This window comes from Cygnus olor, chromosome 4 (assembly GCF_009769625.2).
Source record: "Cygnus olor isolate bCygOlo1 chromosome 4, bCygOlo1.pri.v2, whole genome shotgun sequence".
In the NCBI taxonomy this organism is placed as follows: Eukaryota; Metazoa; Chordata; class Aves; order Anseriformes; family Anatidae; genus Cygnus; species Cygnus olor.
In genome coordinates, this window is record NC_049172.1 from 11063990 (window position 1) to 11091803 (window position 27814).

General features: G+C 37.9%; 1 protein-coding gene across 4 annotated transcripts in view; it reads right to left on the reverse strand.

The window, feature by feature from the left end:
• The window catches only part of CCSER1 (coiled-coil serine rich protein 1), a 672229-nt gene that overhangs the window by 493967 nt on the left and 150448 nt on the right, over positions 1-27814 (reverse strand). For all 4 annotated transcript variants that reach the window (XM_040555665.1, XM_040555666.1, XM_040555667.1 and 1 more), the window contains exon 5: positions 3793-3913. In XM_040555665.1, coding sequence (XP_040411599.1) covers positions 3793-3913 — 121 coding nt within the window. The remainder of the gene's footprint in view (positions 1-3792; positions 3914-27814) is intronic.

Sequence of the window (27814 nt, forward strand, 5' to 3'; positions counted from 1 at the left end):
CCCAGACAAAGTGGAGGCCACAAAGGACACAGTCAGGTACAGCTCACATCGTTTGGTTTTAATCCTGACCCCACACTGACATTCAGACTATACACTTCTTACAAGTCACAGTCTGTTGTGGAGTGGCAGGACAAAAGCTAAAAAGCGGGGCTCTTGCTACTGCTAGCAAAACATAAGTATACTTTGCTGAGTGCAGACAATTTCTTGTCACTTTGACATCACAAAGGATGTCACTTCCAAGCTGCTCGAGATATGACATTTCCTTGGCCAGAGCCTTCTCCACTTATTTTGCATCTACATTCTTACAGAGGTGGGGATTTTGCCCACAGTGCACGATCCCCTAGCTATCAATAAAAAACAGCTTCCTGATTAAATATTTTGCAATTTGAAGAAAAATACAGGGGAAAAAAATGACCTTTAATCCTCCGATCCTGATAATATCTATTCATTGACACTTCAAAGAATCATTAAATTTTGCTGCTACCATTTCTGGCATGATACTTTGCTGCTTACAGTAAAATTACATTAAGCAAATACAGTGCATTATTTAAAGCCACAAACCAACTTCTTTCTAAGATAAAACATCATTAGTCAGATATCATACAATTCACACTAAAGGCATTTTTCCTTCACCCACGCATCACGGTTTCTTGTGTCCTGAAGGTCTTACATATAGTTCCACAGGGGTTTACAGCATAATTGTATTTAGTAATTAGTAACTGTTTATTATCTTATTATCATTAATACGTACTTTGTGTGTCTCAGATTGTTTTCTAATGTAGTTCTAAACATACTCTGTCCAAGGCCCTAAACTAAGCAACGTTTTCTTTACAGGAATTATTCCTAGAGAGTAGACCACTGCTCACCCCCCTGTGATACTCAGTTTTGAGACATGCAAGTCAAAACAACTGAGGTTCACAAAGGTAACCATAAAAATCAAAGCATTCGTGTTATTTTCAGTAAAGGTAATTTACAAATACCTGTAATTATAGTTCACCTCTACAGATCAGACCACATATGGAGCCTGTGCTAAAGTCAAGGGAATTGAAGGTGTGTCAAAGGCTTTTCCTTGCTTGATATTTACAGTGCATAAAAACAGATGGCACTGGGGTATATAGAGACAGGAGTTGGGATCTCTTTTGCTTCAGTTAAAACTAGTTATGGGGAGAAAGATCTCCATGTAGGAAGCACAGAGTGAAAAGAGAAGTGAATGTGATGCTGATGCTTCACAATGCTTGAGATGTCCTTGAAGCAGCATGCTTTCATCCCCTTATAATTACTTTGAAAGTTTATAGACAGTTTACAGAATTCCTGTTCTAACAACATGCAACAGTTTTCCAGAAAGATGTTTTGGTTTCATTTAAATTATATTTGTAAGAAATGTTGGTTTAAAGATACTAATACAGGGATGCTGTTTCATGTGAAAAAGTTCAAATACGTGTAATCTGTCTAAGCAAAAACTTCTTCCTTTTTGAAAGAATGACAGAGTTACAAATCATATTTTAAGACGTGCAAATTGGAAGAGCAGCAGAGGCCAGAGCATATTTCTGAGACCACTGCATGCATAAGAGAAGTATGATTTCAGTCTAAGTACTTAAAGGATATCACTAGTCAGGTTGTAAAGCAAAAAATAATAATTAACAACAACAACAACAAATAGAAAACACGTTAATATACTTACTAATATCAATAAGGCAAAGGGAAAAACTATGTAAGAGGTGGCATTATAAAACTTTCAAGTACATGTTAAACACATACAAGACCTTACTTTGAATTTATAAGGAATTAAGACATGCTGAAATTGTTGATAGTGGAGGAAAAAAGGAAATCAAACAACACTGAAGGCTTACTTTTTAATGGAGAGAAGGCAAAAATGGACTCTGGATTTCAGTGTAGTATTTTGTGGTCTATTCCTTTCCCAATCCCTTAGTATTTAGAAAGCCATGATTGAAACATCAAATCAAACAGATGCTACCAGTATTTTGAACATCAATTCACTGTAATAATACCAAGATGACAGACAATGTACTACATTAAATTTTTAAGTAAAGGTAGACTAGGAAGAAATGGTTTTCTGACCAGACTGGAAAAGAGGCCACTGTCAAATACAGACTAAAGCCATAGATCTGTACCAAGGGTACAGATTCACATGGGGAAAACAGACTTTACACTTCCTACTATCATAACTAATAACAGATGAGATAGTGCATACATATTTTAATCTGGCTCAAAGTATTTGTACCTAGGTTTCAGGTCTAATATATAATTCACTGTTGGTTTTTGTTTGTTTGTTTTTGTTTGTTTGTTTTTTGTGGCGGTGTGATGAGTATCTAGCTGGGCAGCCAAACTCCACCACAACTGCTCTCCTACTCCCCCTCCTCAAAAGAAGGCGGGGGGGGGAGAAGAAAGTATGTTGGAAAGAAAAATAAAAGGCTCACAGACTGAGATAATGATAATTTAATTAAAGGGGAAAGGAAGAGGGAAAAAACAAGTAAAGGCCGTGCAGAAGCAGGGAGAGAAAAAAAAATATATTCTCTACTTCCTATCAATAAGCAGTGTTCAGCCATGTCCTGAGAAGCAGGGCCTTGATATGCATAGCAGTTGTTTGGAAGGACAGGTGTCTTCATAATGAGAGCTCTCCCTCCTCTCCCCCTTTCCCACCCTTTATTGCTGAGTGTGACATCATATGGTATGGAACATCACTTTGGTCAGGTTAGGTCAGCTGCCCTGGTGATGTCCCCTCTCCACTTCTTGCCCACTCCCAGCCTGCTGGGTCTTGGCGGGGGGCCTGGGGGGGCATTTGGAGGGTGCTGAGCCAGCACTGCTCAGCAATAGACAAAATACTGGTATGATAGCAATGCTGTTCTAGCGACAAGTGCAGAGTACAGCACTGTAAGGGCTGCTTCAGGGAAACTTAACTCCATCCCAGCCAGACCCAGTACAGGCAGGGGTAAGTGTGTGTTTCATTTTCTTACAGTAATAGGTGTGCAAGATAGTACTTCATAGAAATAAACCGACAGACAATTTCAAAGCTAAACTTGCTTATACCCAGAGAAGCTGAGAACAAAGCATGAACTGTAAGGATCAATAATGACCTCATATTATCCATTTTCATACTTTTAATTACCTTCTACAATTTAAAAACGCATGGACCCCAACTTCATGTTGTGATTACTGTTATGTTTTCTTTTCATTCTCCAAGGACTCAGTTGTTAAGGAACAACCATCCTGTCTGATATCGCAAGACAAGTGTTACTACACATGCTCTGGCTATGATTCTCATCTAACGCAAGATATCAAATTACACTCTATTTAAGTTAATAGATTTTCTTTGGAAGACTACCATCCCACTTTTGAAGATGCCATCATATGTTATAACACAGCAATAAAAATAGTCACTGAAAAATACTGAAATATCTCAAATGAGCAGAGCATTTCAAAATTATGTTCTTTCTAAAAAGCAACTGCTGACTAAAAACATTGTGCAAGAATGAAAGAACTATTTAAATAAAAGGAATTGCTCTATTAAGCCTGTTAAAAAGTCAATTTCTCAGAGTATAAATGCCCATTCTCTCTGTATACCTCATTACCAAAAGCCTTGGAAAAAAAAAAAAAAAAGATAGGCTAATGAGCAAAAGAAACAGCTTAGCCTCAGGCCAAGTTCTGCTTTTGGAAATGCAGATGTAACCCCTTGTGAAACAGAAAGGAGGTGTATATGCATATCCACAAGAATGAATCCGGCCTGATGTTTACACTGTATTTGTAAAAAATCATGTTATTTGAATAACTCACTGTTTAGACACATCAGGCACTATTGTCCGTTCTTTTTTGCTTGTATCCACTGTCGTCTCTACAGGGGTAAGTACTACAGCAGCACATGAGACTATTGACTGGTATGAGTCTTCCCGGCAAACTGCAAAGATAAAAATTTCAGTGTTAATCTCAGTGTATATTTTAAATGTTTAAAGAAATATATATATATATATAATCAAGTCATATTGTGATAAAGAAAAATGCAAATGATTCTCCAAACTTCAATGTGGTCATCTGAAAACTTCATTGTTTCCTGAACTGTTTGCTTGACGCTTTTATTTGCCATGGGTTGATATGTCCATCATCATTCTAAGTTTCACCTAGCACAAGATATGATGTCACTCTGCTCTATCTCGTTGGCTGGCCGAGTCCTTAAAGGGACCAGTATATCCTAGCATCATATGTTGCACTTCTTATTTTCTTCACAAATCAAAAACCAGAGTGGAAATTAAGGAGGATTTTCAAATAAACCTCCCACCTTTAAAAATTTTAGACTTTGTAATAAACTATTTTTGAGAAACTCTGGTGCTTTTTTGTCTTCAACCATTACATCCCACACTTTAATCCAAAAAGGCCAAATCCAAATGGTCTAGGAGTAATATATGATATTTTGATTCATGTGTTTTTCCATTAATACAAATTGTTTATGCATTATTGTGCTGGTTGATATGATATTTAGAGCTAGAAAAATGATTATGTATTTCAGCTGAACATCTGGCTCAATTAGCACTGATGAATGAATACCAGAAGTACCTGACCTCCAAATAGATAGCTGTATTTGTTAAGTTATACATATTCTAAAATCTCAATTGCAAGTGTCACTAGTAATTTAGCACTTTGGCAGTCACCATTCATTGCTACTTGTTTTGAAGGTATACAGTTTCAGCACAGCTAAGGTATACCTTTATGAGCCCAAACCACACACTTATATATTTATGGTATTGTTATATGTCATATGTAAGTTAGAGGAAACATGGTGATTCATCTTTTAAGAAGAAAGTCACATGGTATTCTATATGTTTAACATACGGAATTATTTTATAGGGTTTCCATGTGCACATACACAGCCAATAACATACATGGTCACAAATTCTCAAGGATTCAAAGCCAGAAAGAACCTATTTTACAACTATATACATTTGTGTAAGGTTGTGATAGCTGGGGATATTGACTGGTGACATCAATGGACAACTTGTTTCTGATGACATGCTAACCTTCTGTCCTCCACAATCATATGCTTCCTCAGACAACATACCTTTTGCAAAACTTATACTTACAAGAAAAGTAAAACTGGAGTAAAACTTCATTTACATTGCCTTGACTGGATGCCAATCCAGAACAACTAATCACGGCATTTTACCCTGAGTTTTACTCAAATTACATTCAGCATGAATTCAGTGTGCATCAAGATATACTGCATGCCCAAAACGTACCCTGGAGCAGTACCTGGTGCTTTAAGGCAGGTAGGGAGTAGATTTTTAAGAACAGAGCAGACCATGCTTGGATATTTGCACAAAGGTCTGAAATGTCCCAAGGGCTTCTAGTTTTCAGAGCAATTCTGAGCCATTTAGCAAACAGCACAAATATCCTGAGTATGGTCTGATTCCAGGAAGAAAATCTTTTTGTGGAGTGCATGTAATTATATTTAATACATTTTATGCTCTCCAGGACTGTTTATGCCTATATTATTAATGTGCATGTTGCCCATAGATAGACGCATTAGATGACCAGTCATGAAACACTACCTTCTTTGTTTTGGAACCAGTGTTACTAACAACATAGTTGTTATCACAAACATCCATCTCCTAAACACGGTCATACCCACAGACAACTTGCTCTACTGCCTACAGATATGCAAGTGGAATATACATTACAGGTTCCTACATACAAAATGAAGGAGGGAAATAATGTAAAATACACTGAACTAGAGAGACAAAATAAGAAGAAAACCATTTTCTTATCATTTTTTATCCTACTATGTTGATACTATCTACCAAGTGATTTTTATCGTACTATGTTGCCTCACTCCAGTTGCAGGGAATGATGAGGGGAGAAAAATAAAGAGACAACAGGTCAATTACCTGGCTCTGAGCCTGTGGTGGTTTTACTCAGGTGGGCAGCCGAGTTCAACCACGGCTGCTCTCTCACTCCCTCTCCTCAAAGAGGAATGGGGAGAAAATACAATGCAAAGGGTTGAGATAAGGATGGGGAGATCGTTCAACAATTATCGTGACAGGCAAAACAGACTCAGAGTAGAGAGATAGTAAGATTTATTGTCTATTACTAACAAGCTAGAGAAACAAAGGAAAGAAACCAAAAACACCTCCTCCCATCCACCCTCTTCCACCTCCTCCCCTCCGAGCGGCGCAGGGGGATGATGGGGGTTGTGGTCAGTCTACAGTGCTTTGTCTCCACTACTCCTTCACGGTCACTCTCTGCCCCTGCTCCGTGGGGTCCCTCCCATGGGATGCTGTCCTTCCCGATCTGAGCCTCTGGGGGCTTCCCACAAGCAGCAGCTCTTCAAGAACTGCTCCAGATATGGGTCCGTAACACAGGGTCCATCCCTCAGGAGCAAACTGCTCCAACCTGGGTCCCCCACGGGCACCTGCTCCTGCGTGGGCTCCTCTGAACGGGCTACAGGTCCGGCCCAGAAGCTGCTCTGGCAGGGGTCTTCCACAGTCCGCAGCCTCTGTCAGTGCAGGTCCACCTGCTCCACTGTGGTCTCCTCCACGGGCTGCAGTGTGGAACCCATGGGCTGCATGGGGGGTACCCGTGGTACGCCATGGGCTGCAGGAGGACAGCCTGCTTCACCATGGTCCTCACCACAGGCCGCAGGGGACTTCGGCACCTGGAGAACCTCTCCCCCTGTTTCTTCACTGACCTTGGCGCCTACAAGGCTGTTTCTCACTCCTCTCACTCTCCCAGCTGCTGTGTGGCAGCATTTTTTCCCCTTTCTTAAATCTGCTCTTACAGAGGTGCAAACAACATCCCTTATTGGCTTGGCTCTGGTCAGCAGTGGGGCCCTTACCAAACATGGGGCAGCTTCTAGATCCTTCTCACAGAAGCCACCCCTATGGCCCCCTGCTACCAAAACCTTGCCACGTAAACCCACTACAGAGCCTCATGTCACTGGCAGAAATTTGGATTTTTTAATTGTGGGTCATTTTATATGACACTAGGCCTGCTGGTAACGCACAGGCTTCACCTGTCTCAAAAGGCCTTTAAACTAGAAAAGGCCTTTAAACTAGAAAAAGACATAAAAGGTCTTTAAGACCTAAAAGGTCTTTAAACTAGATTTGAAGGTGGAAAGGGATAAAACCAGGCTTGGTAGCGATAAGCCTGGGCGCAGTATGCCAGTGGTTGTGGAATGCTGGGCTAGCAAAGTCCCTCAGCCTGACATCTCAGTGGAGATAGGGGATGGAGAGCTAGGCAACAGCAAAGGCACAAGGGATATTGAGGGGCTAGAAAACACATAAGTGCCTGAGGAAGGTCACAAAGGAATTAGGGCTTCTCCTCCAAAAAAGGTGACAGGATTGCTAGCCCAACTGAAGTGCATCTACACTAATGCATGCAGCATGGGCAATGAACAGGAGGAGCTGAAAGCCACTGCACAGCAGGAGGGCGAAGACATAGTTGCCATCACAGAAATGTGGTGGGATGACTCACGTGACTGGAGTGCTGCAATGGATGTCTACAAACACTTCAGAAGGGATAGGCTAGGAAGGAGAGGTGGTGGGGTAGTTCTGTATGTTAAGGAGTGTTTTGATTGTCTAGAGCTTAATACTGGTGACAATGTGTTTGAGCGGTTATAGAAAAGAAACAGGGGGAAGGCCAACAAGGCAGATGTCATGGTGAGACTCGTATTGAGAAACCAACCAGGATGAAGAGGAAGATGAAATATTCTATATCCAAGCTGGTGAAGGGTCTAGAGAACTCCTCATACGAGGAGAAGTTGAGGGAACTGAGGTTATTTAGCCTAGAGAAAAGGAGACTCAGGGGAGACCTTATCATTACATTCTCTACAACTGCATCAAAGGAGGTTGTAGCAAGGTGGGTGTCAGTCTCTTCTGCCGGGCAACAAGTGACAGGAGAAGAGGGAATGGCCTCAAGTAGCACCAGGGGAGATTTAGGTTAGATATTAGGAAACACTTCTTCACTGAAAGGGTTGTGAGGCATTGGAACAGGCTGTCCAGGGAAGTAGTTGAGTCACCATCCCTGGAGGTATTTAAAGGATGTGTAGATGTGGTCTTAGGGACATGGTTTAGTGGTAGATTTGGCAGTGCTAGGTTAATGTTTGGACTTGATGCTCTTAGAGGTCTTTTCCAACATAAATGATTCTGTGATTCTGTACAACCAGCAGGCAATGTATTAGCAAGGTGCAATTTGGTAGGCACCAAGTAGTGTACAAAGTAGTATCTTCTACTTACGATCAGTGACTAAATACATTCAAATAAGGACATTTAACTCTAGTTTTTAAATCTATTTAACTCTTGATTTATAGTCGAGAAAATGTAAAAACATAGCTTTGTCAAAGGGTGGTATTGAAATTCAGGACCTGCATTTTAACCTGAAATGCTGGTGAAAAGGGGGAGTAAAGGATGAAGCAAATGTAATTATTTTTCTTTAGAAGAAGAGTTGTGATACCACTTAACTATATAGTCATTAATTTAGAACTTGCAAAAGGCCTAGTGACTATGAAAGCATCACAGAGTAGGATCATCCACTGTCCATCAAAGCAGTTAACAAAGAAAGATAAAACAGAAAAACACAAGTAGAAAAGATGACACCATCAGTCTCCTACCCTTTATAGAAATTTCATGAATGAATAAAATTCTGAAATTGCTTTTGTTTAGTAATTAATGCTACATAGGGATTGTATAATCCCCTAATTCACAGCTGAAGAAAAACCCAGGTCATCTGGTGATCCATGTTCATGGAATTAATTATCTTCCCATTCTAAACAGATATATACTTTGGTATGGCTTTTGAAAACCACTGTGATTCCTCTCTTTTATCTCAAGACTCTGTGCACACAGTTGTAAGTCATTATGGGAATAGTATAATTAACTAAAATGTCATGAAATAGTGACAGTATATAATTTTTATCTACTGGAGTGCATTCTCTTATTATCTGTTCATAATGTTCATTAAAATAATGACAATGTGCTTGAATGCAGACTAACTCATTTTTAACACTGATAGGGATGGGCACAGTTTTACTTAAGGAAACCATTTCCATGTGTCACTTCAAACTTCTCTTAAGTGTAGCTTCTTTCCTACCAGTTCATTTTTGTATGTACTGATGGGCTACAGTATCCCCAAAAAGACAATTAGCGATTTCTACATATTCTCTCTTCATTAATCTGAATCTCTTAGATTCCCCAAATACTACAAACTTAAGAATATCAACCCAATACACTAAGGGATTACCCTTTCTAATCATAACTACTCTCAAGCGTCCAACTGGTATTTCAACAACCAGACAGAGCTTTACAAATTTAGCCATGCCCCATAAATTGTTAAGAAAAACAGAGAAAAGTAAAATTTTTAATTATCAGAGTCAGTATTTTAAACTAACAATGTAAACAGCTGCCCCAGTCTAATACATTATTCCTGAAGTGAGTGTGAAAGTTAATTCTCTTCCTCTAGCACTGCAGCTAATGGACAAAAAAGAAAATGGGTACTTTTAACGTGGGAATGGTATATTTGTGTAGCTGGTTACTGCATCTTTTAATTTGTATTTTCTAATCATTACTTTTTCATCATTTTCAATAGTATTGATGATGCTTAAATTTGACTGTTTTTTACTGAGGATTTTTCCAGGTAATTTTAATTGTATTCTTGGGTATTGAGTAGGAAGTTTCCAGAATTCCTGCTTATAGTCATTCATCTTGTTCTCCTGTTTTCCCTAACTCTTTGCTGTATAAAACCAAGCAGTTTTCTTCAGTCTGTGAATAAAAACTATGCCCTTTGCCTATAGTATGTAGTAAGTGGTGAGACATGCTTAATCAAATCACAAATATTAAAGTGATAATACAAGTGCCTCTGCATTTATAAAACATTCCCAAAGCACTTTATGTTCTATGTGCATGTTCTGTGTACTCTATAGGATATCTGTCAGCGTTCAGCACTCTACTTTTCAGTTACTACAAAAGATACTAAAGTGGTAATAAAAATGGCCTCCTGAGGCTGAACTACTGCTACATTTGTATATATCACCCTAAAATCAAAGCCCAGCTTCCTTGTTCACACTGGGCAATAGTTTGCTCCACAGATGACGGAAAGAAAAAAATTATACAATGTGCATACATCTGCCAGGAAGAGACTGGAAAATTTAAGTTACCATTTATTTATAATTGACAATGGCTTCATTTGAGAAAAGTTGGCGATGCATTCATTACCTCTAGCTTGACCAGCTTATTATGAAACCTCAATTTTACTTTACTCAATTTTCAGGGGAGGAAAAATAACTACTGTTCTGTTTGCAAACAATTTCTACAATAAAGTAGCAACCTCAGATTCACAGAATCAAAATATGGTTGAGGTTGGAAGGGACCTCTGGAAGTCATCTGACCTTCTCTAGGCTGAACAATCCCATTCCTCTCATAGGAGAAATATTCCAATCTCTTCATCATCTTAGTAGACATTTACTAGGCTCTGTTTAGTATTTCCATGTCTCTCTTGTGCTGAGGAGCCCAGAACTGGTCCCAGCACTCCAGGTGTGGCCTCACCAGTGCTAAGTAGAGGGGAAGGATCACCTCCCTTGACCTGCTGGCAACACTCCTCCTAGTGCAGTCCAGAATACCATTGGCCTTCTTTGCCACAAGGGGACATTGCTGGCTCTTGGTCAAATTGGTGTCCACCAGGACCTCCAGGGCCTTCTCTGAAAAGACACCTTCCAGCTGATCGGCCTCTAGCATGCACTGGTGCCTTCTTTTTTTTTTCGTAACTCCCCAGGGTTGATCCTTCCCAGGTGCACGATTCTGCACTTCCCCTTATTGAACTTCGTAAGATTCTTCTCAGCCCGTTTCTCCAGCCTGTCCAGGTCCCTCTGGATGGCAGCAAGACCCTCTGGCTTATCACCACTCTCTCCCAGTTGCATGTCATCTGCACATTTGTTGAAGGTACATGCTGCCCCATCACCCAGCACATTAATGAAGACGTTAAACAGGACTGGACCCAGTTTTGACCCCCCCGGTACCCTGCTAGATACTGGCCTCCAACGAGACTTTCTGACACTGATCACCACCCTCTGGGACTGGCCAGTTCTCAGTCCACCTCACTGTCTGCTCATCCAGCCCATACATCAACAGCTTTCCTCTACGAGAGAGCATTAAAAACCTTACTGAAGTCAAGGTACACAATTTCCACTACTCCAATAAAGAAAAATTCTCCACATATCTGCTGCATTTTTACAATGGCACATAAACTTTAATTATATATTTTAGGCATAGGTTCATTATCACATTTTTGGCTGCATACCTCTGAAACTGGAAAAAATGGTAGAAGAAATCAGCATGAAGACAATCAGATAACTTCATTCTATCTGGAGCAATTCCTTTAACTTTAATAAACTAATATTAAGTAACTCAGAATGCGTTATACAGTGAACATCTGCTGAAAAAAAATAGGTAATTCACATGCAAGTGAGATGGTATTTTCTAGTACCACTGCATCTCCTTTATTCACAATTCAACTATTACAAGAACCAGACAATAATTATAGTGAAATAATACAATTGGGGAACATCTTTACTATGTAGTATCTTTAACTAACATATTTCCCTTAAAGAAAGAAAAGGTACATGCTGACTGTTAAGTCTTATAAGACAACTCTACAGAAAAAGAAAAAAAAAATGGTTTAGCTTCATATAATACTGTTATAAGAAATCAGTACTGCTTTCAACAGTTACATAATTCCTCCCTGGATTCTTCCATTTATACTTCAACAACGCACTCAGTTTGTTTTCTTCCATTGCCAAATGTTTTTAAAGTCCCTCTTCTATTAATCACTAGGAGTGTTTGCTTGGACTGATCCTAGCTGGTTTAAGCAGTTCCAGAACATCATTTACTATCAAAATATTTTATTTTTTCATCTGGAGAAGAAAACCAAACTTTTTTTCCTTGATTGTTTCTTTCAAGAACAATGAGAATGACTATTTTAAAGCAGTTTTCCTCTACTTTTCTTCTACTTTTGACCAACCAGTGAAAAAAAATTAATTCCCCAAAAGTAGCCTTCAACAGCTACTAAATATAATATATATCTCTTGAGAATAAAAACATATTAATGTCTAGGGGTTTCATTTCCAGCAACTATTCAAACACTAATTAATTGTCCTTTTTTTTTTTTTTTCCTAAAGAGAGTAGAGAGAAAATCTGGCTATTAATACTGACTATGAAAAATAAGTCTCCCTTCTCCCTTGACACAAGATATAAGAGAATGTTTGATGAAATTAACAGTAAGTACTACCTGTTTAGAGAAGACAGAAGGGAAATGTTTATATGCAGTGTGCAATGAAGCATAAGGCATTCATGATGCAGGACTTTAAAAAACCTCTAAAGTATTTCTGGATTTAAGAGCAAGACACTTATTCTGACAATTCAAGTATTTACACTTGCAACTATAAAGTTTAGAATAATCATCTGTCATCGTTCAAGAGACAGAGCAGGTCAGGAAACAACTCCTATTTTATAGAAAGAAAACATCTGCTTTGGTAAAACACTAAGCAACCTGCCAGGAGCAGGTACATACAAGGCGGTACATACATTCCCCTGAAATGTAAATTACAGATTCCAGTGTAAGAGACAGGGGACTGAAACACAGTGGAGCAACATCTGTATCCAAAGTATCTGACTGCACATTCCTTTTAACCACCAAAAGCCAGAAAATATGTTCTAATTACTATAGAGCACCAACTCCCAGTGCAGGCATTTGCATTTTGGCATACTGTTTCTTTAGCTTAGCTTTGCCATGATGAGGCTCAGGAAATGAGCTGAGGTGCTCTGAACAAAGGGTAAGGAAGAGCTGCAAGACCCCACCCATGTGTAGGTTCTTCAGATAGAGCAAATATGGGAGGACAAAGAATCACAATATACTTCTTCCAGGTTTTGCTAAAAACTGAACAAAAACAAACAAACAAACAAGCCAACAGCCAAATAAAAAGGAAATAGAGTGGCTACTATAAATTTCCTCAGCAACTTCGTCCACTCATATTCTCAATCCGTTCAGTGGGCTCAAAGAAAGAACCACTATTCAGGCCTGTTTCTTTGCCATCTCCAAACATCACCTGCATTAAACATTTCAACAAAACCATGCATATGATTTCATTTTCATACCACCCATATGTTTCTTACCCTCAGAAACACAACAAAATATTTTAATTCTTTAGTTTTTAACCTTTAAGCTTTTAACCTTTAAGGTTTTCAGTCTACTTAAAGCAACACAAAAGGTCAAGGTACTTTGTGTGAAAGCCATTTTTGCCCCAAAGCCTCATATATATATAAAAAATAAAAATTAAAATAATAATAATAATAATAAAAGCCTAATTTTGCTGCTTCTTGATTCTGGAATTGATGATGGCATTTGAGAAATGAAACTAAATGGATCTCTATTTTGTTATTAGTTCAACACTTATTCTAGTGCCTCTTGTCCCTTAGAAACAGCTGCATTTCAAAATATTGGCCAGATGAATACTTAAGAGAATGAGACTATATGTTCACAGTCCCCAATGGGCTTACTGTAATAATTCTGCAATAAAACCACAGGCCCAATTCTTAAACACAGCGCAGTCACAATAAGAAATTTTGCAATAGAGACAATTACAGGGCCATTACAGGCAAATGAATTACGATCTACCAGGTTTGTATGTTTCCTTGCTCTTTTGTGGTATTCACAAAGGCTGCATGCACCTCTCTGCTTTGTGCTATCTATACTGGCACCCAGTTGTGAAGGTTACATAGCACAGCATTAAGGGACTCTTAAGGGACTAAGGCACAGGGAATTCTTCTAATACACTACAGCAGTGCTCTAGTGATTATCTGCACCCTTGCATTTGTAACCTAAGTTTGTTTATTGTTACGAGCCACTGTAGTAATAGGGTAATAGCCATATATGATATTTGTGCCTTCTGACTCATTCTCTGTGCATAAGAAATTAAACTATAAGAAGCAGCTAATACTGCTTCTGTTGATGCTAATGCTTAGAATGCTTCTTTTACTGTCAATACTTTGTGGATGGCCATGCCCATGGTCACCTAATGACCTGGCTGAAATGGTAAGTGATGGAAACAGTGACTGATATAATAATCACCTACATAACAATGACACTGATGGCCAACTTCCCATATATTCCCTGTTAAGCACATTGCATTGACAGAATGATGTAGTCTGGTCTCTCTTTTAAGAAGGAAAGTGCAGCACCTTCACTCCTATTCAGTCTTCTCAAACATCCTCCTCGAGCTTACAATGACTTGCAGACTTGCTTAACCAGAGGGGTTCTGTCTGTATTTACTAAATCCTCCTGGATGTTATGAATTTGTTCCATTACTTCTGCACTTGCACAATTTTTACCAACCACAATGTCCTGTACAGTTCCAAAGCTAAACTATAGGTTACATGAAGAAACATTTCTAAAAGTCCATTTTAAACTTGCCACCAACTAGCTACCTTTGACTTCCTCAATGTTAGTATTGGAGAAGACAACGCATAGTTCCTCCCTTCACTTTCCACTCATGATTTCAAACACTTCTTTTGGATGCTTTGCTAGTCCTCTCTTTTACAGGCTGCAGAATCCGAGTCTGCTCCCATATAAAATCTGTTCTATATGCCTGACCACCTTGTTACCCTCTCTGCAAACAACACTCTTTGTGGCAAACCCTGCCATGATGGATCACTGTAGCAGCACTGGGAGAAACCATAATGGTATTCACAGGAAATAAAGTAGAGTAGTTTTTCAACTGTGGCTACTCCATACCTAAAACATTTAAAGTAGACCTATTTATGCTTGAGGCTGCTTCTAAAACATTTCTTTATTCAAAGTGAACTACTTAAAGCTAATATTGTTCCACACATCCTACACAGGAATTGAAAAAAACAATCTTCAAAGTATAAAATAAAAGCATATTCTATTTTCAGTAGGTTGTTATTGCTTCTCAGTATCAAAAAGCAGTGTTTTAGTGCAACATTAGGAGGTTTAAAACAGCAACCAATTTTCATTAGCTTTTGGCAACACATTATCAGTCAGAATGATGTCACATGCTTATATTTTTAGCACTGCTGTATGTGACTTTTTGTGACATAGACATGAATAAAAAGCATGTGTATAAGTGAGCAAAAGGTTGCGATGAAACACTAATGATCTGAGCCCCAACAATAATGTCTAATTCTCCCAAATTGCAGGAAGTTTCATAATTGAAAGGTATGAATATACATTCGAAAAAAAAAAAGTAGGGGCTTAGTCATTCAGTCTAGGAGGTACGGTAATAATCAAGATGTGGTCCAAATAAGTGCACTGGTTTATTTACAGAGAGACTTTGAAGATAACTGGTTAAATACTTTTTCTGTAGAGAACAGTAAAACCTTTGTAAAACATATATCTATAGGTAGATATATGTTCATTTTAACACTATGCCTTTAAGAGGCTATTATGCTAAACTTAGAAAAAATACAGGAATGCAAGTTAGTGGGAACTTGAATAAATGAGAATACAACAATAACTAAAAACTGTAATTTCCTAAAAGCTATCTTACTGAGTCATTCTAAATAATATATATATATATATATGGTAATAGTTGGCAATGAATCACTTTTCCTGATAATAATAATATCAAAGATTAAAGAAATGAACCCAGGATCTAACATGCTGGAGTTACCAAACATAATGAATATGTACCTGCCCACTGTGCTGCTCTAAGTGACTACGGACAGGTTTATGGGGCAGAAAATATTCACCCAGACCTCCTCTGATGGTAGAACATGCATGGTGCTTGGCCTATAAGCAAGTCTGAACAAAAATATATGTTTACATGGCATCAGAAAGAGCAAAATATTAGCTCTGAGATCTGTTTTTACAGCTGAGCAAAGACTATGAAGGGATGAAAATAATTTCATGTCTCCTGTCCTGATAGGACTCACATATACTGCCTGACAACCTCTAAAATGCAAAACGTCCATCTATTTCAAAATACTAACTCAAAGAATTCAAACAACATGACCTGGGATCCAACGTGCTCTTCCGGCCCCACCAGCAGGTCTGATGAGGACTGCTGGCTATGAGGGGTCAGTGAGCAGGACTGGTAACTGCAGCACAAGGTCTAAAATGATCCTTTCACTAGAAACTTTCATGGATTAGGCCCTCTGGAAGTATAGGATGCAATGGATTTAATCTGGGATCCCACCTACCATTGAGTTTCTGCAGCTTAACAGAGTCACTTCATGCCAGCTGAGCCCAATACATGCCTGTGAAAGCACACACAGCCTGTGCCAAACATAGGACAAAGCATCACATCTGACATCTCAGCCAAGGGGCTTAAGTTAATGGGCTTTACCTTGCAGCTATCAGTGGCTGTAAATTCAGCTGGCTCATCAGCTGGGGCAACAGATGAAGCTGCAGGAACTCCATGAATAAGTTGAACCTGCAGATTCTATATGACGCAGAGTGCACTCAGCGTCCTTGGTCCTGACTTTATGGTAAACATTGTGACTGCAAAGGAGAAGGCTGCCTGCAAGAGTCAACCAGTGGCTATCACTGGGAAATAAGACAGAAAAACACCACAGTCGTGGATGACACAAGAAAAATGGATAGCCAAAGCATCTGCTTTTCCAGAAGGAATGCAAAAGATACTATCGAAAGTGCCAATTTTATATGGAAGCATAAAGCCACCCTCTGGTAATTGTCATAAGGTACTAGAAACTGGGAAACCCTTGCCTCTTTTTTTCAAAGAACACAGAGAAAGCCCTAACAGTGATTTTACCAGCCATAAGTACCAGCTGCTTCCATTTTCAGATTTAAAAAAAAAAAAAAAAAGATGGTTTCACTTCAGTTTTGTGATCACTTTTGGGTTTGAGTTTTTATGTAAGCTGTGTGATGCTTTCAAGAAAAGAAGAAGAGAAGCAGGAGCAGCTGGTATCTTGAAAGGAGGAATATAAAAAGACCTGCAGGGCTTTTCTGTAGGCACAATACAAGCCCCTGAAGGAACGACTACTCTAACAACAATATCCTTGACTGTCACTTACCACAAGTAAAACTGTCAAAACTCCACAGTAAGCATTTTTAGGAGCATAGTCTCTTGGCTTCACCTATCATTCTTGGTCTTACTGAAATAAAGACTGACAAGGCAAGCAAGATTAATTTACTTTCGTTTGTATGGAAGGGCTGTTGTCACAAGAAATTAAACAATTAATACACAAATAAACCTCTACAAGCCCAATTTCCCAAGATAAATTACTAAATAAAGCCACAATGTCAGCTCTACTTGCAGTTTCTAAGAACAAAAGCTCACCAGGAAAATGATGTGAGATACTTTTGTTTTGCAAGACTGCAAGGCTGTTTGGCAGACCTTTCCTGAGCTAAGGTGCAGCCTAGTCTTGGCACTCGTACAGGACCATACGTAAAATCCAAGTCAACTTGTAAAGTCCGGTCCATTTACACAGCTTGCATATTTTGCTGTGCTTGGTGCTTCACATAAATTTACTAGATTTCAAGGCCAAATGAAACTATTATGGTCATCTGATCTGGCATGTGGCACAAGCAGATGCTTTGGTTCTTCCAAAAGTGCAGTGTTATAGCCCTGATGTGAAACTTTGAACAGCAGAGCTCAGTGCTGTGCCAGGTTTTCAAGTGATTTGCTGAGTTCTTCCAATTAACAGTCAAAATAACAGCATACTTTTTCCAATTGATTTTCAGAAGTACAGAATGCTAGCCAAACGTCAGTGAAGGAGATAAAGCATATGACAAGTAAAATATATGCATCCATTTGAAAAGCAATAAAACAATTGATTATTCCACTAACTTTTGCACTTCCTTGAAAAATCTTAAATATTAAAAGAAAAAAAGAAAAAAAAGCAACCCTAACACTTGAAGTCTAAGCAAGTTTTGAGGGCAATATATTTCACTTTAAATACAAGTAAATTGAAATATGAATAGATTACTACTATGCTATTATACTATAACTACTATACTAAAAAGGGTCAGGCTCAAAATAACAAACAGGACAGGCAGATCTTCAAAAGACATTAAATGAGAGGATTCTAACAAACCATGTTTGAATAGAGCCAAATGCAGGATTATAACCCTAGAAACAAAGAATGCAGATTATCACTACACCACCGAAGTAGAGTTTTGGATCACAGCAAAACAGCAATGTGTTGCCTTTGCAAAAATGCCCAGCTCAAACTTGGTTCTACAAAAGTGGCACTGAGGTCAGGCTCAACTTGGTTACCATCTCACCTTCTCATCCTGTGTGGCAAAAAATCCCAAGCAAATTGAAAACCTCCCTGAATAAGCCAAGAAGGTGTAACATAAACATAAATCCAGTGGATGTCTTTCTTTAGATAAGTTCAAAATTAAGACAAATACCTTTCTGAAATATGTGTGTTACGTATGTATTTCAAGGTTCATTACAAGTACAACTATGCAAAGTACAATCACTTCGCTATTTAGGAGACCAAACATGATGAACTGAGCCTTTATTTAACTACAAAAGTCATAGAAGTTGGTTGCTCAAGGTCACACGGCAAGCGTGTGACAGAGCTGCTTCAGATACCCTGAACTGTAAACCACTGTTTTTAATTATTTGAGCAGTGAAATAATTTTAGAATGTTCAGAGGTATCTTGAAGGCTGTTTTCCATAAGAAAATTATCAAAATCATTTTTCCTCTTCCTGCCATTTTCAGATCTGATACAGAATTTTACATTGAAGCCCCATAGAGCTTGCTGGCATCATAAAAGAACCATGTATTAGAAAATAAAAAATAAAGATCCATGTTTTTAATTTCTTTAAAATACATTTTCCTCTGCATGGGTCGTAACTGCTCAGCATGTTATCTGTACTCTGGTCTGTTATCTGACCATTAGCTTGGCACTGACATGCAATGCAGCTGAAATACTTCAGAGCAGGCTACCACAGGACAACGAAGCACCATGCAGATAAACTGGTATTGGAAGCAGAATAGCCAGAACTCAGTGTTCTTCACCCAGGCTTGCCTTAGATACGCTCTACTATCTTGTTAAACATCAGAAAATTCAGCAATAGGGAGTAATTCAAAATTCCTAACGAGTTCTCTTCTTTTGTGTTAAACATGAAGTTCATCACATACTCACTGTTGCAAACCTACAAAACCAATGCAAGACCCAAACCCATACCTTTGCAAATTAATCAGTCTTTTCAGATTGTACTAGTCATAGCAACTTCAAAGCTAAGACTGAATAAATAAACCTCTTTCCTCCTATTGGCAAGCAACAATTTTGAGACTTGATAATAAGGCAATATACTTTTGTATATTATCTCTCTACCTTGATTAAGAACCTTTCCTCTGGTTTTGACTCTGAAAAGGAAAGAGTGCCATTTAGTGGCCAGGTAGATTTACTGCACCTTTTAAACAACACATACTGTGCACTGGTAATTATATTAGTGAGAGAATTACAAATGCTAAGAAGTAATACCGTTATTAATATTGTTGTTATTACTTGATGAAATATTGTAAATGTGTTTGGAAGGGAAGGATGATGTTTTATTTAAAGCATGACTTGGAACGTGCACTTAATCTTTTTGTGCCTTGGCTGCCCTGATAAGGAAGAACTCTATGTGCTTTCTCCTACACTCCAAACGATAATCTAGGCTATAAATTTTATGAATACAAAAGAGGATGCTGGGAAATTCTGTAGGTGCTGGCAGGAAGATAACTTGAAAATCTGTTTCAGAGAATAAGTCATTATGTTATAAAACAGCATAAGATGCACAGGAAATAGGAGTAAAACACATTACTGATCTCCACAGGATAACTCCATCTGTAAATAAAAAGTAAATGTCCAAATTCACCTGGAGTTTTTTTTTGATTCATCAAGCTCAGGATTTCTGAACCCAAGGTGAACTAGTTAAATAGAAGCAAAAAGATGAAAGCTCAATTCTCAAATTGCACCATTTGTCAAAGCAGATGAAGAGCGTTCATGAATATGGAAGACTGGTTGTGCATCTGTGAACGCAGCAGAATCTGGCCTAATGACTATTTAAATAGTGAGAACATATTCACAGCCTTACGTTCCATCTTCCCCTGGGAAATCTTCGATCTTTACTTCAGATGTCATGCCAGAGGCATCCACGGAACTAGTCAAGTACAACAGATCCTTTCAAAAATTAGCATATAGTGCAAATGGACTAGATTTCTAGATGTATCTGAAAATGAAGATGAACCACTTTTCTTCTAATCTACAGTGATTTTGGAGACATCTTTTACCTGTAAACAAATACCAGAGAATCTGGTTTTATATAAAATCATCTATACCCACCAGTGTCCACCACTTACGTACAAGAGACACTGGTCTCCTTTTCTATATATTTATGTAGGTTGTCACTAAAGGATGGCACAGACAAACACCACACATACATTCATACACAAACATCCAGGTTCTGCAAAAATTGCAACCTACACTGCAAAGCTGGATAAATTAGCTTCCAAGCTGCTAAAATGTAGTAGGCGTAATGGCACTGTTCCATTCTCATCCAAATGTCAATAGCCTTCACCTCCACAACCTAATTTAAAATACTAGCATTCATTGGAAGAAGTCCCACCAACTTCGAGTGTACTCTAGACACCAGGGTGCAAAGGTTATCCTCATCTTCAAGGGGAGAGTGAGTAATGTGATCTACAATATGCTTGTTTTTTTTAATGTATTTACTTGCACTTTGTTGTGCATGACCACCAACCCTAGAACCTCCTTCTGACTAGTTCTTAAAGCTGCTGTGTATAAGAAGGTAATTTACTTCACTCTCTAGTGAACAATTATACTCTTAGCTGATTGGAATTTAAGAGCAGGCCTAAGATTAATACTTGATATTTGTTGAAAGCCCTCCAATTTAGAAACAAGAATTAATTGGAAGTTACCCAATATTTTAAATATCACATGTATTAATGAAAATATAATTTCACTTCTGAAAAAAATCTTAGATATGAATTTTATGAAATGCATTCAATCTACAGTTACTATAGTATTCAAAATATAATGATCCAATAATTGAAGGAAACATACTTAATACATCATTCTCCTTAAAAGCACCTCTCATAACTGTCTTACATAATTAACTTGTTGTTTCATCAGTGGCATTTGAACCTGCTAACTGCTTTATGCACTCAATAGCATGAAAAAGCAGGAAAATCAGCTATCTAAAGTAATGTTATTGCATATGAAAGAATAACTCCTCCATTTCAGTTGAAATATCTTTCCAGAGCTCTGCAGTAAATAAAAATAAAACAACACTACTCAGATGTGAGATGACATGCATAAAAAGTGTTAAAGTTGCTATGCTCAGGCCATCAGCACCATTTTGGAGTTAAAAAGCAGGCAGTGCATATTCTAATAAACAAAACTTTCTCACAATATACTTTTAGTTTTTCTTTTAGTTTTCTTTAATATGATCAGTTTCTCTTTACTAAGGCACTACAGCTTTGGTTTTAGATATACTATCTAATACAACAATATAAAGCATAAAATACTATTATGCTTTCCCTGGGATTCCCCCAGCTGCAATCCCCTGGGATTAAACACTTGACCAAGGTTTCATTTGAACACCACTCCCTGTTTGCCTTTGTGTAACTGTAAAAGAAACATGGACAGCAACGATTACATAAAGAACTGCTATCCACAGATGAAAAATGCTATAAAAGACCAATATATTAAAATTTGATATTGATACTACTTCTGAATTCTGGACATCTATTTTGATTTTTAGATCTACTAATGGGTTTGTTACTCAAATGTGTTTTTAATATGAAGCAATATATTAAACATTTTACTACCTGTCAATGTGGAGCCAGCTGAGAGACTGTTCAATTTAACTACCAAATGATTCCCAGAGCTGTACTGTCAGTATTAATGTCGGGCCACAAACATGAAAGAAAGGAATGATTACTTACTTTACAGAACCGTGATTCCTTGTGATAGAGTAGGAAGCACAGATTGCACAGTAAGGTATGGTTCACTGCAGCTTCAGATTGGATATACATAGTCCTCCATGCCTCCCAAGCAAGGTCAAAAATGGCAGAAAGACCAGCAATCCTCCTCAGTCCTTGAAATTCAAAGATGTAACAAGTAGCTGAAGACTGACAACTATGTTTGAGAGTCAGGACAATTGTGGGATCAAGGCTGACCATGAAAATCTCAAAGACATACAATAGCTGTGGGGTACACAAAACCCTCCTTCCTTAGATAACTATTTTAGCTATTCTACTTACTAAAAAAATCAGCTGACAAGAGGTATCTTTTCAGGATGGTAGGAGTCAATATTTCTGGGTGCATCAGTCATAAATAACAGCCCTCAGCTTGGTGTCTGACCTAGCATCTAAAACCAAAGGTGTGGGTAGTTTGAAGCAATTCTGCGGGTCACAATTATGTAGCTCTTTGCATTTTTCTGATGTTGGCATAGTCCTGAAGGAGGAGTCAGAGGAAACACTTTATATTCTACCTTCAAGAACATGTTGAGAGTAAGAGGAAAGCAAGTAATCCAGAAGAAAGCTGTGAGATATGATAGAGTCTCCACTTCAGTACACTCCGTGCAGAAATGGCGTAAAGTTTAAACCATCCAGCTATGCCTTTAAAAGACAAGGAAACACATTGAAAAGGTGTATACAAATTGCATCTAATGTAAAACTTTATATGAAATCCAGGATACAGCTACTGTGCTCAGCTGCTGTTCTTAATAGAAGTTTTCCACAACTCACAGAGGAACACGAAGATGTGGAGCTTGCTGTGGAAGCTAGCAGGGATGAGGTCCCTGTGCTGATGTACAGAGAGCTGTACAATCAGTTACCCCACATATTAGTTCTGTTCCATCCTTCTTTGTTATGGAATATCCAACTTAAAGAAGTCAGGAATATAAAGAGAATGAAGACGTATTTCTAAATAAACTAATAAAAAGCTATTTGAAGTTCAGCTCACAGAAATGTATTAGGCAATTGTCAGGTTCCACACTGTTGATGTAAGGCTCAGAAAACAAGGGAGGTAATGACCATTTTGTTTTTCATAGTATCTCACAGGACAATGAAAAGTCACAAGAAATGTCTGGGGGCTAAGACACTGCTACTGATAACAATCTGGTCACGTGCATTTGCACCGACATGCAGATATATCTCCAGTGGCACATTCCTGAAACACAGCAAACTACAACCATCTTTTATGGTAACATACAAACACTGATACTTACACAATGTCTCCCAAAAGAGTAAATGGGGGAAATGATGAACTGATTTAAGAGAGATTTTCAAAGAGCGAGAGGTCCTTTGATTGGCTCCACAGTAAATGTTGTCTCAGCAAACAAGCCTCAAGAACCTAATGGGTTAGTGCTGTCTTCCAGTCTCTAGCTTCTTTGAAATCTCAGCAGGAATGGTGTTTTGATTGCTAGAGCTACTGAAAACAAGGGCAGAAAATCCTCTTGATGCACTGTCCAATTTTCTAGTGAATATAAGGCACCAAAATAAACGCTTTGTTTTCATAAGTGCCATACCAAACAAGTATCACTTTCATCTTCAGAAACTGAATGTTCTTTCTTTTAGAAAAGTAGTTCATTTATTCATTTACAGAGATTTGCTAGTGTTAGTTTAGACTCACGCTAAGAAACAGAGAAAAGTCTACAGCCAGGATTTCAATGCTATCAAATATATTTCTGAAGGCTGAACTTCTGTTGCCAGACTTAACCCAGCAGAAATCCCAGAAAACGAGGACTGAAAGGGACAGCAGGACCTACCACGTGCTGTAGTAATGTTCAGTTGGATGTGCAGTGCCTGGGCTCTGGGATGGAAGAAGCCTCCACATGGCTAACACCCAGTCCTGCTGGCAGGTGAGACGGGTGGACACAGTGCTCACTAGGAGGTAAAGCAGGAGTGGGTGTAGGAATAAATCCAGCTCCCAGCCTATCCCTAGCCCCATGAGCCAGCTGCCAGAGCCATGGTGACATGGGCTACAGGAAATTTCTCTGCACAGTTGAGCAAAGGCAAATAAGGGGTCAGCTATTATTTTAAGTTTACAGTACTTCCTGAGGCACCTCTGGAAGAAATACAAGTGCTGAGCTGCTTTCTTACATGTAGCTTCAAGTGAAGTCTCAGTCTGGCTCCTGTTTGTTTTCACAGGCTTGTCTGTGACTGTGAGTGAAGTTGGAAAATATATGACTTCAGTGTATCAATGAAACTGGAAGGCAAGGGCAAAATACAAAAATCTGCATTTTAAAACTCTCAGCACTTTTAGGCTAAATTATTTTTGACTATTTGAAGTTGGCCCAGTTTGGTTGAGATGCCTGACAGCAGAGCCCTGTGTCTTGACTAAGGTCTGTGTGTTGACATAGCATGAATGACAACAGTAAACAGAATTTTATGCTTATCAGCACTACCTTTTTGTTGCTAATGATGGATGCGAAGCAAAAATTTACCAAGCTGCTAGAAAAGCATATGGGAGATGTTTATCTATTTAATAATGTTTAATTTAGTAATACTTAATAATAGTTACGATGTTTAAACACCTGTAAGTTTATAGAAGTTTTACCTAAAGAAAAAAAAAATGAATATGAAAGCTTTTTCTAAAATAAGAACATCTGGAAATTGTACATGCAGTCCACACCCATGCATGCATATCATGACTAGAAGGCTAATATTGGGCACTCCTGTTAACAGTATATTATAGATGCTACCCCACACCTTAGAGTAATAAATATGCTGAACAGAAAACTAAGAGCCCAGTTAACCTCTTCTTAATAACAAATGGCTAAGGACAAATAAGTACATGAGAAATCTCACAACTGTGAAGGAGCTTGTTGGGAAAAGGCTCTGATTCATATCTTGTACGTTATTTAGAATACTTAACAAAAATAAAGTAATTTATTCCATAAATCATGTGATTCCTTCTTTCCCATACATAATCAGCTCTATAGCTAAATGAACTCGCAACCTTCAAAACACCAGATGCTTTGGGCAGTGGTCTCCTTTTAGACTGTATTTCTGTATACCAAAGCAGGCAACATCTTATTCCCTTTCAAAACAGATTTCCCCAAATTGCAGTGCTGCACTTCTTTTTTTGTTCCTCTCTGGTCTCATGAAGCTTGCACAGCCCTAACTTTGCATTTTAAATAACCAAGAAATCAATGAAGAAGTAAGCAGTCCACTTGAGTGGCTTACGCTGTGTATTAAGGTGCACATTCAAGTGGGCAGCTATTTCAGAAAGCTCCATATCCCATTCAAATCAAGTGCAAAAGCTTAGTAATAGTAATGCAGCAAAGAGCGCACAGAACATACATACGCTGCATTTTATACACTGAATAAAAATACACTAGCAAATACACATTTCTGTGGAGAGCTGTGGTCTACTTTTCTATCTGAACATGAAGAACAGTTTGTAAAACCACAAAAAAAAAGCTGTTTATTTTCCTTGTGCCTTTAAAATCAATTTAATATTCAGTTAATTGATAAACCAGCTCTCAGGGCCCATAGCTAATCAGCACAGTTACTGCTAATGTCAAAAAGAATTTTGACTCACTAAGAAGAAAAACATGCTCCCACCTTAAATTTTAATTCTTTTTCTAATCTTCTAAATGTCTTACAGGCTTCAGATATGTACCACTGCCTCTTTGATACAGCATGCACATACTACGGAGACCTCAGGTTATAACAAAAATCCCACAGGTTCTAGAAAAGGCATAAACAGGGCCACGATCCTGAAATATAACAGGAATGATTACAGAGTTATACTTCATAGAAGAATTTGCTATTTAAGAATCCGATTATTCTTTATTAATTAGTTGCCAGATAGAGAGAGATTATCATTCAATTTCCCAGTTACTTGTTTTGATTATTTTTTTTTTAGCAATATGACCAAATCTATTGTTGCTCTAAATGCAATACTCTTTTTCATTTCTGTTTTCAGTGGCATAGATTTTTAGGTGTACTGATAAACATTCATATTAAAAAGCACAGCCTATATAGATATAATGACCTTGTTACCATGTTACTAATTACTGATGAAATTAATAGTATATAAAATTTTAAAATAATTATATAATAAGCTGGAAAAGATTAAACTTGCTGACTTATAAGGAAATAAACCCAAGCAGAACTGTGCTGCCTGTAACACAGAAACACAGGTCAGGTACAAAAACAATTCAACATGCCAACTGCATGACTTGGATGCTGGCCTCAGAGTACATATGAACAACAATTTTCATGGAGGGGCTGGAGAGAAAGGTAGTCATAAGAGTACAGAAGTATAGGATACAGTTTCTCTACATTTTGTAATATATCATACAATTGAACAATAAAAGCTTTTCCCTAACACTTGAGAATACAATCAGAGTACAGAAAATTAGATGAGGGATGAATTTGGCATTCTGTGCTGTTATCTTAATGTTTTCAAGTAAATAAAATATTGAACATATGCCTTACTATAAAGGAAAAAAAAATCTGGATAAGTTCTGCAAGATCTTTTCTACAAAAAGAGTTTCTCCTCTCTATTGCTAAGGTCTCCCAGGTAAAAACAGGAGAACGGATAAGAATGGAAATTGTCCTAATCCAGACAAGAAACTATCCTTTTCATTATAATATCTACATACAAGAATTTCCTATACTTCGAAATCAATTTTTATGAAATAAATAATCATCTCTACTGTATTATAGTGTGTCATCCTTATCATCCCATGTGCAGGTAGACTACAGTCATAGGTAAAGTAAAAAATAAAATAATTAAGAATTCCCAACTTTTACCAAAGCATGCTGCTACAGTATTTTTTCCTTGTGGCCTTAATTCACAGATTCCTTTCAAGCCCTTTATAGCCACTGAATCACTGCTTTCCTTTTTATCTATATATTTCCAAGCAATCCTTGTAGTTGAAAATCTGTATTTGCACTATCATAAAAAATATTCCTTGATTAAGAACTGTTTTCAAACACTTTTTTAAGCTCTAAGCCTTTTTAAAAATACTTAAGCAAATGAGATATCACAGCTAAAGTGAAAGTATATATTGAAAGTATATTTTGAATGAACATAGTCTCTTTCTGACAAAATTTGTGCATCTGACAAAATTTGAGTGCAGATGAAGATGCTAGTCATAACAGAAAATGGATGGATTCCTAAATCCATCGCTGTTGAAATCAGAACAAAGCCCAGAGTCCAAAAAGAGAGACTGCATCTCACTGAAAGTCAAAAGGAAAACCCTGAAGTAACTATGTGATTTTATAAAATAAGACAGGTCAATTAGATCTTGCAGTACTAACCACAACAGTATCTTTAAAAACCTGGATGGAGACCCTCAGCTGAGGAACACTGGAATAACTCAAAATGAGCACTAATGTCTTACATACAAGTGTTGCACAACATGGCTGTTTAATTGATCCTCTTGGTAGCTTGGGAACAAAAGTGGTATAAAACATCCATGTACTGGAAGCAGAAATAGCCTATCTAGCTAAAGCAGAGATGTACAATAATACATTACAACGTACAATACAATAATCTCTGTGCAAGGTCAACATTTCTTCACAGATATATGAAATTGGAGAAGGAGAGGTCACCCTTTCTTTGGGTGATTCTCTTACTACTATACGTGTTTGGGGAGTAAATGCTAATTTTAATTTTAAGTAACAACTTCTGAAGCCACCATTTATTACCCAGCTCTGCAACGAAAAGCTAACACCTTAAAATGCTATAGCATCAATTATGCATATAAATCACTACACAAAGGACACACAGTTAATTTTTAATCATTAATTAATTGTTTGCTGTTTTCATTACAAAGACTCAGGGCTTAATTAAGTAC